The sequence below is a fragment of the Mercenaria mercenaria genome, chromosome 16, assembly GCF_021730395.1.
Source record: "Mercenaria mercenaria strain notata chromosome 16, MADL_Memer_1, whole genome shotgun sequence".
Lineage (NCBI taxonomy): Eukaryota > Metazoa > Mollusca > Bivalvia > Venerida > Veneridae > Mercenaria > Mercenaria mercenaria.
Genome location: NC_069376.1, coordinates 40541892 through 40559747, shown reverse-complemented (window position 1 = coordinate 40559747; position 17856 = coordinate 40541892). Strand labels below are relative to the sequence as shown.

Sequence of the window (17856 nt, the reverse complement as noted above, 5' to 3'; positions counted from 1 at the left end):
AATTGTAAAATTGTGAGGACAAGTAGATTTTGGTAGTTTCTTGACATCATGCATAATTATAGTTGACATCTCAATATGATGGTGATAATCATATTACTTTATGTTAACAAATTTTTAAAAAGTATTTCCCTAGAACCCCGCCCCCCCCTGCATTAATCAGAAAATTATATAGAAACAAAGAACATGAGATATAAGCCATGTTTTATCAGTTAAAGATCCATATTTTTTGAGAAGAATATGTAGAAAAGATGGATGATTGTATAGTCATAACATGTGTTCTATCATGTAACAGCAAGCAGATCTATGCTTAAATAAGCAAATTTACAGTTCTGTGTTGATGCTATTTCAGAATCTAACACAGAAGATGTGGTGGAAAGCGCATTTCTTCATCAGTGAGCCAGTATTATTTGGCACGTGGGACGGGGTGTTCACATCGTGCATGATCAACTTGTTGGGTGTCGTCATCTTCCTTAGAATGGGCTGGATTGTGGTAATTAATTAGTTTTTGGTTAAGAAATTTAATATCCCAAACAGTGATTTTATCGTGGAATAAAACCGTCATTTGAAGATCAGATGCTTAGAAATCATATTGTAAGGCTGCATCTGAAGAACAGTGATTTTATTTTAGAAAAAAAATCACTGTTCAAGATATGAGCCGTGCCATGGGAAAACCAACATAGTGGGTGTGCGACCAGCATGGATCCAGACCAGCCTGCGCATCCGCGCAGTCTGGTCAGGATCCATGCTGTTCGCTAACAGTTTCTCCAATTCCAATAGGCTTTAAAAGCGAACAGCATGGAGCCTGACCAGACTGCGCGGATGCGCAGGCTGGTCTTGATCCATGCTGGTCGCACACCCACTATGTTGGTTTTCCCATGGCACGGCTCATATATTATTTTTGTTTCTAACAAGACATCCTCTAATGTCCAATGTCATATTCATTTTCAGTTTGTGTTTATGACGTTTTATGTTATAATATACAATTATTTTATTGCATAACGTCACATTTTCGGCTTCCATTGTTAAAAATATTAGGAGAACAAATTTAGTCACGTTAGAATATCAATTATTTATTATCAGTTTTATTAGCTCACCTGTCACATAGTGACAAGGTGAGCTTTTGTGATCACCCTTCGTCCGTCGTCCGTCCGTCCGTGCGTCAACGATTTCTCGTCTGCACTATAGTGGTTTCATTTATGACTTTATTTTAACCAAACTTGCACAAAACTTGTATCACCATAAGATCTCGGTTCCTTTCTTGAACTGGCCAGAACCCTTAATGGGTTCAAGAGTTATGGCCCCTGAAAGGGCCAAAATTAGCTATTTTGACCTTGTCTGCACAATAGCAGCTTTATTTATGATTTGATTTTTACCAACTGGCACACAACTTGTATCACCATAAGATCTTGGTTCCTTTCTTGAACTGGCCAGATTCCTTTATGGGTTCCAGAGTGATGGCCCCTGAAAGGGCCAGAATTAGCTATTTTCACCTTGTCTGCACAATAGCAGCTTCATTTATGATTTGAATTTAATCAAACTTGCACAAAACTTGTGTCACCATAATCTTGGTTCCTTTCTTGAACCGACCTGATCCCATAATGGGTTCCAGAGTTATGGCCCCTGAAATGGCCAAAATTAGCTATTTTGACCTTGACTGCACAATAGCAGCTTCGTTTATGATTTGATTTTAACCAAACTGGCACACAACTTGTATCACCACAAGATATTGGTTCCTTTCTTGAACTGGCCAGATTCCATCATGGGTTCCAGAGTTATGGCCCCTTAAAGGTCCATATTTGCTATTTTGGCTTTTGCAGCCATATAGAGACTTCATTTATGGTTTTATTTGATACAAACTTCCAATATATCTTCAACAACAATAAATCTTGGATTCCATGACAAATCAGATCCAATCGTAGGTTCCAGAGTTATTTTATATCTGATTACCTCCCCTGATTGTAATCAAAATGGATTTATATCAGTAAGTACTTATAGGACTTATTTGAAATTTCATTTTTGTCATTAGTTGGACTGAGCCAATCAGGGTAGATAACTATGGACTGATTTTATGTCAAATTACATCCCTTTATTTCAAATTAAAATGGGTATATCTCCGTAACTGATGAAGATACTGATCTGAAATTTCATTTATCTCAGCAGATTTATTTGGCAGACCCTTCTTTTGTTCACTTACAATAATTTTTTTTTTAATTACTTCCCTTTTACGTTACTATAAATAGCTTATTTTATTATTGGCCGTAGGGAAAACCCGAGACCACTTTTCTGTGGTACAACATGGATGGTACCTCCATTTTTTAGGTGTATTTTGACATATCTGTACCTTGTAAGAATTTCATTTTCTTTTTGGTTAAATTTCTTCCCTTTGTTGTTCCTGTCCTTTGGACTTAGATATTTTTTCTGAGGACCTTCTTGTCCTCAAGTGCAATGATAACAGGTGAGCGATATAGGGCCATCATGGCCCTCTTGTTGAATAGAACAAAGCAAGTATCTCCAAAATATTCCTGTTTTAGATGTAAATTGTTTGAACTTGAGTTTTATTGTTTATACCAAACGTTTTCTCTTTCAAGGTATTTTGAAAAACCATCAAAACATAAGTAGAAAATTAAAATAGTCTTTCTTGTTATAAAAGGTAAAACATGTTAACTGACTACTTTGAGAAATGAAATCTTGGCCATAGTTTGCTGCGTACATAATAATTTACTGAATTTAATTTTGAAATTCATGGAAATCATAAAATAAGATATGATAAGGTAAGGTAAGATAAGGTTAGGTAAGTTTTATTTGTATCATGTAAGATATTGTCTACATGATTTTATTTTGAAACATTCTTTTAGTCTAAGATTCTACATTGCAGTGCTTTTTACCTAACAGGGAAATGCAGGGATCAGCTTGACCATCCTGACAATCATTCTGGCTGTACTGGTGGTTCTTATAGTGGCCCTTAGTGGTATAGGGGTGTGTGAGAGGTGTAAGGTGGAGAGTGGAGGGGTATACTTTCTCATATCTCATGTGTTGGGGTCTAGAATAGGGGGCAGTGTTGGAGTGGTCTACTGTTTTGCTCAGGTAGTTTTATATTATTTATATTAAAAGATATAATATGTGTAAAAACATAAAATTTTCCTTAATATATATTCAACTATAGTCACAAAATTACTAAGACAGAATCCAATAAACGAGGTCATTAACAGGAAGTTTGAATAGTTACTGGTTGTTGGACCTCCATGGACGTCTGACATCAGTTTTGATACCATTGTACTCTGTGTTTTTGTATTAAAAAGTTTGTTAACATCGATTTTTTATACAATTTAATGAGTTGGACAATTAGTACTCATTATATTATTGTGTTTTTTGTGTGTATAATATACTACTCGTTGAATGGCTATTACTGTATTACATGCCTTACATGGTTAGTAGCAGTTGTAAGCATATATTGGCACTCAGGCTATGCTGTCATTCAAATTCAGGTGTAGTCATGCTATTAACCACTAAAGGCCTGCCATTACTGTTTTATTATGAGTGTACATTATGAGACTAGATCTAAGTGTTTCAGAAGTGACAAGTTTGATCCATGTTAAATAAGTTAAAATTTCAGTGAAAAATAAATTGTTGAAATATATTTTTATAGATAAACAGAAACAAAGGACTATCATAGGGCTTTCTAATTTTCAGTATTTTGCATAAAACAGAACTTAAATTTTGCTCTTTATCGGATATTTTGGAATTCTTAACAAAAGTTTTTACTAATGATTACTCTTAGAAAATACTGTTTTTTTTTTTTTTTTTTTTTTTAATTTGAGAGATTTTTGTTCTTATAATTTTTGAAAATTTTTGAAAGTTTCATTTTTATGAAAACTGAAATAATCCAATTAATAGAAATTGAATCTTAACTGCAGTGCCTTTATGTGTATGAATAAAATAAGAAAATAAAAGGTATGTGTTCAACTATGTTTTGCCATTTGTAGCATTAAAAAACAAAAAGGAATTGTCATAGGATATTTTTCATATGCAGTCAACATTACCATATATTTTTTACTCACAAATTAAGAAATATAGAGCTTAATGCCTATATCTTATGGCTTAAAACTCTTGTGCTGGTAATTTTTCATACAAATTTTATAAGTATATTTTTTATCCTAACAAGGCATATATCTCAAAATTTAGGCAGTTACCTGTTCCCTGTCAGTGATGGGTTTTGGAGAATCAATCATGGGTCTTACTGGCATAGACAATCCTTGGATTGCTAAAGGTGTTGCCATTGCACTTGTCATTCTTCTTCTTGGTAAGTCTTGGTTCTTTGATTGCTAAAATTGTTCTTACTGCAGTTACCGAACATCTTGGGGTAAGTCTTGGTGCTTAGATTGCTGAAGGTGTCACCATTGCACTCTTGTCATACTTCTTCTAGGTAACCGTTGGTGCTTGGATATTTTATGGTGTCACCTTGCACGAATCATACTTTTAGGTAAATCTTGGTGCCTGGATTGCTAAACCAGTCGGCTTCACACTTTTCATACTTCTCTTGGTAAGTCTTGGTTATACTAAAACCTAAGGCCATGATTTGGATCTTGCAATCTAAATACCCATAAGGGGAAAGGAACAGAGGATAACAAAACTAGACATAAAACAGTTTTGTATCTTTGAGCTAGGTGTAGACTTTTTTCCTTGTATTTCTTGGTAGTTGCAGGTTGCTTATATTCACACAGAGAATTGTCGAGACATGGGAATATTAAGCAGCATAGAGTAGCTAGAGACTGGTATTTTTACAATACATTATGGAACATATCTATTTTCTTTTTAAATAGGGAATAAAAATTACGAACCTCAAAGTAAGGCGTAAAAAAAATATTGTTTGTTTCCGGTATCCCGACCTACCCTAAATTTTTGGCCTGACCCTAAATGTTTTTATGGCCTTAATAGAGAACATTTTTTTCAACATTTTGACAAAAAGTTGCAAAACTGCACTTTTTATGCTTTTAACATGGTCAGTGATGTTATAAATCAACTTACTGATGCTCTAGAGGCATAACCCCCCTATTTGTATTCATTTTTTGACACAAAAATAATTTTTGAAAAGTCTCCTTTAATAATAATAAAAAAAAAATCCAAAAAAAAATTTTCCGACCCACCTACCCTAATTTTTTTTGAGCATGTTACCGGAAACAAAGAATTATTTTTTTTAGGCCTAAGCATATCTGTTTTGTATCATCCTAGATCAAGAAAATCCTTTTAGAGGCAGTAGAAAATTTATAGGAGACTTCCACAGTTTTATTTAACTTAACAGACATATTTTGTAAATGCTGATGTGTATTTTCAGGTATCAATATAGCGGGAGTGAAATGGGTGATCCGGCTCCAGTTAGTTCTTTTGTTCATTTTGTTTCTGTCTGTCATGGATTTCTTTGTTGGTTCCTTTGTTCATACAGACTATGGTAAGTATATAGTATGATTTGTTCACAAAAAGATTGGCATTTTTAGCAGACATTTAGCACATAGTGCCAGGGGGAGCTAGTATGATCACCTATGCTTGTCCAGACTAAATACTATGAAACCATCAATATTTGTAGTGGACATCTAAGTAGAAAATATGGTATAAAGTTTGTGGGTTTAACATTGCAAGACTTAATGTCTGAAACCACTTGCCAGATTTCATCTAAACTGCCTATAAGCTTGACTTAGAAAAAAGGGTTGAAATAAAAATTTTGAAAGCCATTACAGTTTTTAAAAAGCAATTAGTTTCCTAGACAGTTTGTTTTCCAAAATGAACTCTTCTCAGCAACAGCTAGTTAAACAGTAACTGTTGTAAAGTGTTTTTTTAATCAGTGCTTCCTATTACAGTTGACGGATTTTAGGTACATATAAATAATATTTTTTCTTTAGAAAGCAGGTTTACAGCTTTAACTTGATAGTAAAATTATTTCCCTATTTTACCCTTTACATTGCTTCAGAGCATGGTGTGACAGGATACCAAGAATTCAACCTGCACAACAACTCTGGTCCAGCTTACCTACCTGGCGAGACATTTTTCTCTATATTTGGACTTTTCTTCTCAACGGTTACCGGAATTCTTGCAGGCATCAACATGAGTGGAGATTTGAGGGAACCATTTGTCAATATACCAAGAGGAACTTTATCAGCTCTTGGTGTATCGTAAGTGTTGCAAATACAGTGTAACTTCCGAAAACCGAACGACCTCCGGACCAGCCTAAAAGTTCGGTTTTGGGAAGTTTCCGGAATTCAGAAGTTTGAAAGTTTGTAGGCAAAGTAGACGTGGTGCACAAGAGTATTGTTTTCGTTACACGTAGGATAAAGGAGATTTTTATCATTTCTAATTTTACAATTTCATATTAATTTATTAATTAATTAGATAATTAATTAATTATTTACAAATATTAAGGATAATAAATACATAAATCACAAATATAAAAAGAAACAACAGAACTTTAATACAATAGCACTTAAGCAAACATTTTCCACATACATTTTAGCATCTTTGAACCCGACTTTGTCAACATTTAATTTTAATTAATGTTGATAATGCATAGTTCAATCGATGTAACTAAATCATTTTAAACATCCATCTTTCTTTCGTTCAAACATTAAGAAAGTTTTAACACATAAGATATTTAATTCATCACGTTTTCATAAATTGAATACAAATGAAAATAATCGCTAATTACTTCCTTACTTTTGCATCAAATGATCACTGTGATTATATAGCGTGTCAAAATAAACCCGCACCGCTAATGAATAAACAAAAGAACATGTTGACAGCGTTTCTGGATTATCAGGTGACACTTTTAAACAAGCAAATATTTTGCTGTTCGGTTTTCAGAAGTCTATTTTAGTGTTAAAATATAAACGGTGCTTCAAAAATCGTCCGGTTTTCAGAATTCGGAAGTTCCGGTTTTCAGAGGTTAAAAATATATAGAAATAAGAACAGAAAAAACCGGGACTTTGAGTTTCGTGCAGTTTTCAAAGGTTTCCGGTTTTCGGAAGGTCCGGTTTTCGGAAGTTACACTGTACTTCAGTTTTAAAGTTATACTGTAAAATCATTTTATTTCGTGGGCATGAAATTTCATGGTTTTGGTCAAGACGGCAATTTCGTGGGGATATGAATTCGTGGATTTCAACTTTTGAACATAAAATGAATGGGAATTTTACTTGTTCATTGGGATTAAATTTCGTGGATTGACTCAACCACGAAATCCACGAAAATTAGTCCCCCATGAATATTAATGATTTCACAGTAGGCCTGTGTAGTTGAGTGATTAAGGTCACTGACTTTGGATCACTTGGCTATCACTGGGCACTGTGGGTTCAAAACCTTGTTTGGGATGTAGAACACTTTCATGTGAAGACGTTATCCAGCTGGCTTGTTATAGGTCGGTGGTTCTACCCAGGTGCCTGAAATAAAGCCGAAAGGGGCACCAGGGGTCTTCTTCAACCATCAGAAGCTTGAAAGTCACCATATGACCTATTATTGTGTCAGTGTGGTGTTAAACCAAACAAGAACAGAATAGTTTTAAAGTATATTTTTACATTGTTTCTGAAAAGAAAATGGAAATAATTACTGGTATTATTGTCTTAACCTTAAGTTTTACAGTCTAAGTTATCTACTGTGAGGAAGTCATCCGGCTGGATTATGGAAGGTTGAGGTTCTCCTACCAAGGTACCTGTAACAAAACCCAAAATGGCACCTTGGGTTGTCCTTCACCATCACCATATGACCTAAAATTGTTTCAGTCTGATATTGATATCAAATCCTGACCCCCCCCCCCCCCCCCCCCCCCCCCCCCACTATCCCTTCATAAAAAAATATTAATAGATTTGTTATAAAAAAATCTTTCTTTGATTGTCATATTTTGTGAAATTGTTAGTATTTGTGAGGGACTGTTTTTTGTAGTTTTTTTTTTTAAAATCTCATCAAACAAGTAAAGCTATCATTCTCTCTAGGTGAAAATTTTGAAATCCATGAATTCATATTCCTTCAAAATAGTTGTCTTTGACCAGTAGATTTCACAGTATAATTATAGTTTACGCAATTTGTATCTACTTTCAGGACATTTCTCTATATATCATTTACCTTGGTGATAGGCGCCACTTGTTCACGAAGTTATTTACAGAAGGACTACATGATAGCAGAACAGGTCAGTGAGCTGGTCTTTGATTCATCGGATTTTATAATCTTTAGACAGTTGTTGGAAAGTGATTCTGCCTTTGTGACCAAAGCAGACCAAGATCAGCCTTCACATCCATGCAGGTTAATCATGGTGTGCACTGTTAGCTATCCAGTCAATTAATTTTCATTGAACAACCCTTCAAAATAATAAATGGTACTTCTGAAATTGAATGATTCATAATGTTGGTAAGAATTTGAAAATGGGAGTGTGTTTTGGTACGTACCGTATAGCAGGTTATTTCTGCGTTTCTGCGGTCTCTCGGTAAAATCGCAAAAAAAATGCCAGCAGAATATCCATCCAGCAAAAATATAAAACGCAAAAAAATCTGCATTGTTTTCATCAACATCGATATGTTACCCACGGTAATCCGAAGTTCACAATGGCATGGTCTAATTGTTTGAAATTACCGTCGTCATCTAACACTAACCGATAATGATATAATTAGGTGTGATGGTCAGTCAAAGTCCTAACTGTTTATCCCTTAGAAAACGTTTCTTTTTCTGTTTGTTTGTTTGATTTTTTTGTGAATGTAATAAATTGAGTGAATTTCAGTTGAGTTGTTCTTATCAATCCCTTATGCACATCTTCCAAACTATACCTGGGTAACCGTTATACTTGTGTAACCGTTATGCTGATATACCGTAGCTTGCAGTTCTAGTGTGTACAATTGTTGGACTTATTTTGTTCAATTCACATGTTATTATATCCTACAAATGCATTCATTAAAAGCAAAGCTACTTAACAGCAGTTACTGGTAATTTAGTTTATTGTTTTCATACGCTCTCATTCTCACGACGTCCGATCATGCGGGGAAATACCTCCTCCTTGGTATCAAAAACACAGAAATCTCACTTCCTTTTATATGAAAGCGCAGAAATTAAACATGCAGAAATTACTTTCACAATTTTTGGGACCAAAAGGCAGGATTTTTTTACTGCAGAAATAACCCGCTATACGGTAATGCAGATTAAAGGTGCATTTAATACTGTAGTATTAGTCGACATGGGATTATGGATAAGTTTCTCATAACTTGTCCTTCACCCCTGACGACCTAAAGGTTAGAAGAGGTAGGGTTGTTAAACATGAGAAAGCCAAACATTAGGTTGCAGCAGATCAGCTAGTAATGTTACTCCTGCCGTTACATTACTGAAATACTGTTGAAAAATGGCATATCCCCAAAACAAACAAGTAATTAATGATATTCTTGGCACCTACATGTAGGAATTGCCTCACAACCCAACAACAGTGCAAAAATTAAATGCAATTATCCTGGACACTAATTTATTAAATTTGCTAGTATGGCAGACAGAATAATATTATGTTTAGTAACTGTTAGGTGTGTTAAGTCAGTGACTATATTTCATCAATGTTAGCACTGATATGTGGTTGTCATAACAGTAGTTTGTGTGCTGTGGCTGGCCAGGTTATGGTGTATGTATCATCTGTATGTAAGTGTGTATGTTTTGTTTTCAGATATCAGTAGTTGGTGTGCTGTGGTTGGCTGGGTTGTATATATCACCAGTATATCAGTGTGTATGTTCTGTTTTCAGATGTCAGTAGTGGGTGTACTGTGGTTGGCTGGGTTGTATATATCACCAGTATATCAGTGTGTATGTTGTGTTTTCAGATATCAGTAGTGGGTGTGCTGTGGCTGGCAGGGTTGTATATATCACCAGTATATCATTGTGTATGTTGTGTTTTCAGATATCAGTAGTGGGTGTACTGAGGCTGGCTGAGTTGTATATATCACCAGTATATCAGTGTGTATGTTGTGTTTTCAGATATCAGTAGTGGGTGTGCTGAGGCTGGCCGGGTTGTATATATCACCAGTATATCAATGTGTATGTTGTGTTTTCAGATATCAGTAGTGGGTGTACTGAGGCTGGCCGGGTTGTATATATCACCAGTATATCAATGTGTATGTTGTGTTTTCAGATATCAGTAGTGGGTGTACTGAGGCTGGCCAGGTTGTATATATCACCAGTATATCAGTGTGTATGTTGTGTTTTCAGATATCAGTAGTGGGTGTACTGAGGCTGGCCGAGTTGTATATATCACCAGTATATCAATGTGTATGTTGTGTTTTCAGATATCAGTAGTGGGTGTGCTGAGGCTGGCCAGGTTGTATATATCACCAGTATATCAGTGTGTATGTTGTGTTTTCAGATATCAGTAGTGGGTGTACTGAGGCTGGCCGGGTTGTATATATCACCAGTATATCAGCGTGTATGTTGTGTTTTCAGATATCAGTAGTGGGTGTACTGTGGCTGGCCGGGTTGTATATATCACCAGTATATCAGCGTGTATGTTGTGTTTTCAGATATCAGTAGTGGGTGTGCTGTGGCTGGCCAGGTTGTATACATCACCAGTATATCAGCGTGTATGTTGTGTTTTCAGATATCAGTAGTGGGTGTGCTGTGGCTGGCCGGGTTGTATATATCACCAGTATATCAGTGTATGTTGTTTTCAGATATCAGTAGTGGGTGTACTGAGGCTGGCTGGGTTGTATATATCACCAGTATATCAGTGTGTATGTTGTGTTTTCAGATATCAGTAGTGGATGTGCTGTGGCTGGCCGGGTTGTGTATTTCACCAGTATATCAGTGTGTATGTTGTGTTTTCAGATATCAGTAGTGGGTGTACTGTGGCTGGCTGGGTTGTATATATCACCAGTATATCAGTGTGTATGTTGTGTTTTCAGATATCAGTAGTGGGCGTTCTGTGGTTGGCTGGGTTGTATATATCACCAATATATAAGTTTTTTATGTTCTGTTTTCAGATATCAGTAGTGGGTGTACTGTGGTTGGCTGGGTTGTATATATCACCAGTATATCAGTGTGTATGTTGTGTTTTCAGATATCAGTAGTGGGCGTTCTGTGGTTGGCTGGCTTGTATATATCACCAATATATAAGTTTTTATGTTCTGTTTTCAGATATCAGTAGTGGGCGTTCTGTGGTTGGCTGGCTTGTATATATCACCAATATATAAGTTTTTTATGTTCTGTTTTCAGATATCAGTAGTGGGTGTGCTGTGGCTGGCAGGGTTGTATATATCATCTGTATCAGCGTGTATGGGAAGTTTGTATGGACCGCCGAGAATACTTCAAACCATTGCTAATGAAAACGTTATACCTATCATTAGAGTTCTAGGACATGGTGTAAGTATTAACAATATGAGCTGCGCCATGAGAAAATCAACATAGTGGCTTTGCGACCAGCATGGATCCAGACCAGCCTGCGCATCAGCGCAGTCTGGTCAGGATCCATGGTGTTCACTAACAGTTTCTTTAATTGCAATAGGCTTTGAAAGCGAACAGCATGGATCCTGACCAGACTCCACTATGTTGGTTTTCTCATGGTGTGGCTCATATGATGATTTAACATGAACATTGTTTTAGTTACAAGTAGGCAATGTGTAGGTTTATGATAGATGGATACTTTATGGTGTCAGTTTCAATGAACTTGACATGATTTGAGTGTCATGGTGACATATAGCAGAGACATTATATGATTGATATTGTCAGGTTAGGGATAAGAGTTGCATCATTGGCATAATAATATGATGTCTAGTCCAGTCTTAGAGTAATTTTTTAGCAGCATAGGATGCAACCGAGCAAAATGATACCAGCCTCAATTTTGATTGAATCCATTCACGAGAGTAAGTGGAATGTTCAAAACCCATCAAAGGTCATAAAACAACTTCTGTAGGCAGAAAACACATATAATAATTAAAAATTTGCACAGCAGATTCAAGGGCTGTGTCTTTAAAAGGCAAAACATGTGATCAGAATTCTTTATCAACTTCTTCTTATTTATGTGGTACTTGCAGATAACTGGTTAGTACTAGTATCCAAAGACTAGTTCAGTTATATGACTGTGGCTATGTGGCTATACAAAAATTTGTCACCATATGACCTATCATGTGTCGGTGCGAGGTTAAATCCCAAAAAAAAAATATAATGTAAAAAAGTCAGTTAATCCGTGTCTTTTATCGGTACCCTTTTTTAGCTCGACTATACGAAGCATAAGGAGAGCTATCCTACTCGCCCCGGCGTCGGCGTCTTTCCGCGTCCCCACCTTGGTTAAAGTTTTGTTGCACTTTCTCTTTTTTCAACATATCTCTGTAATTACTTGATGGATTTGATTCAAACTTGAAATACTTATTCCTCATCATCATCCACATCATCTGACATAAGGGCCATAACTCTGGCACCAATATTTCATGAATTATCCCCCCTTTTCACTTAGATTTTCAGGTTAAAGTTTTGATGCACTTTCACTCTATCTCTGTTATTACTGAATGGATTTGATTCAAACTTAAAATAGTTGTTCAACATCATCACCCACATGATATGACACAAGATGCATAACTCTGGCACCATTTTTTCATGAATTATTCCCCCTTTTTACTTAGAATTTCAGGTTAAAGTTTTGGTGCACTTTCACTCTACCTCTGTTATTACTGAATGGATTTGATTCAAACTTAAAATAGTTGTTCAGCATCATCACCCACATCATATGACACAAGATGCATAACTCTGGCACCATTTTTTCATGAATTATTCCCCCTTTTTACTTAGAATTTCAGGTTAAAGTTTTGGTGCACTTTCACTCTACCTCTGTTATTACTGAATGGATTTGATTCAAACTTAAAATAGTTGTTCAGCATCATCACCCACATCATATGACACAAGATGCATAACTCTGGCACAATTTTTCATGAATTATTCCCCTTTTTACTTAGAATTTCAGGTTAAAGTTTTATGCACTTTCACTCTATCTCTGTTATTACTGATTGGATTTGATTCAGACTTAAACAATTGTTCAACATCATTACCCTTATCATATGATGCAAGGTGTATAACTCTGGGACCAATTTTTTATGAATTATTTCCCCTTTTTACTTAGAATTTTAGGTTAAAGTTTTGATGCACTTTCACTCTATCTCTGTTATTACTGAATGGATTTGATTCAAACTTAAAATGGTTGTTCAGCATCATCACCCACACCACCATATGATGCAAGGTGCATGACTCTGGCACCAATTTTTTTATTAATTATTCCCCCTTTTTACTTAGAATTTTAGGTTAAAGTTTTGATGCACTTTCACTCTGTCTCTGTTATTACTGAATGGATTTGATTCAAACTTAAAACAGTTGTTCAACATCATTACCCACACTATATGACACAAGCTGCACAACTCTGGCACCAATATTTAATGAATTATGCCCCTTTTTGCTTAGGATATACTTATATAGTGTTTTGATACATTTTATCTTTACCTCTCTTATTACTTTAAGTTGATATTTTTGACATAGACTCAGGCTATTGTGCAATATCTTCATCCACAATTGGAGTCATTAAACACTCCAGTGACAGCTCTAGTTTCCTCAGATGTGCCCAGTTTCACTATCCAGCATCGAAATAGTGGAGCACGCTGTCTCCTGTGACAGCTCTTGTTATGTTTCTTATGTTTTTTTTATTCTTTTAAAGGTTTCTTTTCTTTTTATTATTTTCAGAGAGGCCCTAACAAAGTACCAATATATTCCCTAGTGCTTATAACACTGGTTGTTCTGCTGTTTGTTCTAGTTGGAGATGTGAACACGTTAGCTCCTATTGTTACCACAGCATTCATGATGTCATACGCTGCTGTTAATTATGCTTATTTTGCTCTTGCCATGAGTTATGATCGTCGACAAGCGCGTGATTTAAGATTTGGTGTTCAGGATAAATCTCGTAGTAAAAGTGCAGACATTAGCGGCTATGGTGCCACAAGTGTGTCAGAAAAGACTTATAAAGATTCTTTCCAGACTATACGAACTGATTTAGATAAATTATTTCCTGAAGATTAACCCACAGGGGTCAACATCATTTAGTGCACACAACAGGGTAAAGAGTCTGGAGGTCAGATGTCGCCAACGGAGCCGGATTTTGATGCCACCAAGAGGTCTAAATCTCTAGATAATGTATCAGAGGTCAGTGATGCCTCACAAGTGCTCCTAGGAAAGGAAGGAGGTAAGAATTTGGATGATTGCAGATTATGGATGAGACAAACACACCTACCTGACTTTAAAAATTGTACTGTTGTTAACATTTTATGCTGATATTATAATATTGGGAGAGCGCATTAAGATTTGCCTTTGTCTATCTTGTCTGTCTGAAAAAAAAAATTGTGTCATGCATATCACAATCAACTTGTGTATAGTAATGTTATTTATGGTGTGAAGATAGCACCCAAGTTTTTGTTTCAGATTTAATTTTGTAAGACCAGACTTGCAGGCTTACAGCCCTTGACTTAGAAAAGAAAAAAAAGCATGTACATGTATATAAAAGACTTCTGAGTTTGTGTTTTACTAATATCAAAAAGTATTTGACCTAAAGTCTGCAAATTGTATAAAAATGTTATTCATCATGTGATGTTGTGCACTTGGCATTTTGTTAGGGATATTGTTCCATAAGAGGAGAGTTATGGCCCTTGAATTAGTATTTTCTAATTGAGTCATATGCTGCTAAATGTCCTAGAGACATAAAACCGCAGAAATGTTAATCAGCCTTTAAAGTTGTGCTCCTTAGGTTTAAGGTCAAGGTCACCATTATTAAAATAGAACATTGTTTTAATTAGAAAGACAAGTGACTGCACATTCACTGTAGTCTGGGTCAGTATGTTATATTGAAATTTAGCATCTATGTATAGTATAGAAAAACTAAGGTAGCGTATGTGGCCAGATGGGTCATGGCTAAGGACAGTATTTCTGAATTTTGAAGTAACATATGACTATAATAGTGTCTCTAAGTGGTAGCACCTATATCCTTTGAGAACACATCTAATTCAGTAATGATTTCATAAAACATTATACAGTTATAAAGGCATTTAGGATAATTGAACATTAGTTATGACACATTTTTAAAGCCCTCTTTCTGCTTATAATAACATTACTTTGTGTTCTTTGTCAACATAAAGGTTCAATGATGTATATTTCTTATTTTCTTACCTCATATATACTCAGATACTAGACAACCACCTAATATGGAGATAACCAAACAGCCAAGGTCCTGGTACTCATTCTTCTGTAACAGATGGCTCTCTTTATTTGGGGTAAGTGTGTGTAGGTCCTTTTAACAGATTGTTGGCTTTATTTGGGGAAAACATTTTGGCACAAGTACTCATTATCCTGTAACAGATGGCTCTCTTTATTTGGGTAAGTGTGTGTTAGGTCCTTTTAACAGATTGTTGGCTTTATTTGGGGAAAGCATTTTGGCACAAGTACTCGTTATCCTGTAACAGATGGCTCTCTTTATTTGGGGTAAGTGTGTGTAGGTCCTTTTAACAGATTATTGGCTTTATTTGGGGAAAGCTTTTTGGCACAAGTACTTATTATCCTCTCCCAGATGGCTCTTCGTTTGAGTTAAGATTTGAGGTTGTGGTATTTGAAGTTTTTTGGGATAGATGACTGGGGCAAGTTTTTAGATCCAAATCTATTCTATTAAAGTTTAAAAAATGTTTCTCTATTTGGGCAAGTTTTGAGGTTGTGATATGTACATCTCTAATAGATAATAATACACAGCATATTTCTTTCAGACCCTGGTGTGTGGGTGTTATAATGTTTGGAACACAGTGGATATATGCTCTTGTTGAAGTAATAGCAGCTGTCATTGTATACATCTACATAGGACAGGCTAATCCAGGCTATTTTCCAGGTAAATTATATATTTACATACTACCTTTGTTAAATGGTCTCCTGTCTTAAGTAGCCAATTTGGTCTTCCTTGATTGGTTTGACTGTATATACATACGTGGCCATTATTAGAATGAAGCTGTAACTAAAATCCTGATGTTGCCATTATTAGAATGAAGTTGTAATTAAAATCTTAATGCGATCATTCTTAGAATGAAGCTGTAACTAAAATCCTGATGTGGCCATTATGAGAATGTAGTTGTAACTAAAATCCTGATGTGGCCATTATGAGAATGAAGCTGTAACTAAAATCCTGATGTGGCCATTATTAGAATGAAGCTGTAACTAAAATCCTGGTGTGGCCATTATTAGAATGAAGTTATAACTAAAATCTTGATATGGCCATTATTAGAATGAAGCTGTAATTAAAATCCTGATGTGGCCATTATTAGAATGAAGTTGTAACTAAAATATTGATGTGACCATTATTAGAATGAAATTGTAACTAAAATCTTGATGTGACCATTATTAGAATGAAGTTGTTACTAAAATCCTGATCTGACCATTATTAGAATGAAGCTGCAACTAAAACATTTTTATGTGACCATGAGCCTGTAACTAAAATCCTGATGTGACCATTATAAGAAAAAGTCTGTAGCTAAAATCCTGATGTAGCCATTATTATAATAACCCTGTAGCTAAAATCCATATGTCACCATTATAAGAGTAACTTTGTAACTAAAATCCTTATTTGACCATTATAAGAATAACCCTGTAAATAAAATCCATATCTGACCATTATAACAGTAACACTGTAACTAAAATCAATATGTAACTATTGTAAGAATAGCCCTGTAATTAAAATCCTGATGTGACCATTATAAGAATAACCATGCAACTAAAATCCTTATGTGACCATTGTAAGAATAACCCTATAACTAATGTCACAAGTGACCATTATTAGAATAAGTCTTTAACTAATATCCTTCATTTATTTCAGGGATAGCAGAGTTTAATTTCTATAATTGGGTGAAATCAGGGTTACAGAGATGTATTAGGTAAGATTTTATGTACTGCTGAAATAGTTATAGATGAAATGGTGTTTTTGTCTAATTAACCTTATTCTTTTACATTAACATTTTTACTAAAAAAGATGAGCAATAGATGAATGTTGTGATTGCCCAGTGTCTGTCTTTGTACATGGCATGATGTAGAGATAGACCCTAGCATTTTCATTGATAGAAATACATTAAATAAAGTCTAGAAATTGATTTCCAAGTCCTTGAAATTAACAAAAATGATTTCACAAATGTGCAATGTATGATAGTTTTGCTAATATCAATAACAGAAATTTTTAATTTTTAATTCAAAGTTGTGATCCGCAAAGAATGTCAACTCTTGCCTTGGGCTAGTACTTTAAAAGCAGAGATATTTTATTTTTATTTCCCTTGCAATTACACAATAGAATAGAAAACGAAAACGGTTTAAAACACAATAATATACATTTTCGCACAACAAAATCGTTTAGGATTTATTAATATGTGTTTGATTTAACCCTGAACCACTGGTTCCTATGATTTTGTCAACTTACTTATGGTAAAAAATAACTTTTAACAAGTCGATAATAAAATGAAATACCAGTAAGTATTTTATAGTGCAGATAATACAGTTTTGCTTGTATCAAAATGTCACAATAGAAGCACATTTGTAATACAGAACACCTGGTAGGATTAGTAAAGGTGCAATTACATTGATCTCTTTTTCCTATGCCTATACATGGTAAACACATTTAATGCTAACACCCTAGAGATCACAGTTTTTGCTCAGTCTTAATGGACTTGGCCAGAATGATTTATCAGTAAAGTCTCAGAGAAGTTCTATACTGGGTCATATAGGGTCAAAAACTATGTGACTAGTATTAGTAAGTGTTGCATAAAATCTAGGCAACGGGATAAAACCACAGAAACGCATCAGTACACTAGA

At 35.1% G+C, this 17856-nt stretch overlaps 2 protein-coding genes across 2 annotated transcripts in view; one reads left to right on the top strand and one right to left on the bottom strand.

Moving 5' to 3' along the window:
- LOC123539959 (E3 ubiquitin-protein ligase UBR5-like) overlaps nucleotides 1-17856 on the bottom strand; it is a 243411-nt gene that overhangs the window by 55458 nt on the left and 170097 nt on the right. The gene's annotated exons all lie outside the window — the stretch shown is intronic.
- The window catches only part of LOC128549651 (solute carrier family 12 member 8-like), a 47907-nt gene that overhangs the window by 28691 nt on the left and 1360 nt on the right, over nucleotides 1-17856 (top strand). Inside the window, 11 exon segments of the mRNA XM_053526797.1 lie at nucleotides 350-490; nucleotides 2893-3084; nucleotides 4183-4300; nucleotides 5333-5446; nucleotides 5963-6164; nucleotides 8077-8164; nucleotides 11209-11355; nucleotides 13717-14212; nucleotides 15205-15307; nucleotides 15777-15895; nucleotides 16874-16931. Of these exon segments, the coding sequence (XP_053382772.1) occupies nucleotides 350-490; nucleotides 2893-3084; nucleotides 4183-4300; nucleotides 5333-5446; nucleotides 5963-6164; nucleotides 8077-8164; nucleotides 11209-11355; nucleotides 13717-14212; nucleotides 15205-15307; nucleotides 15777-15895; nucleotides 16874-16931 (1778 nt within the window).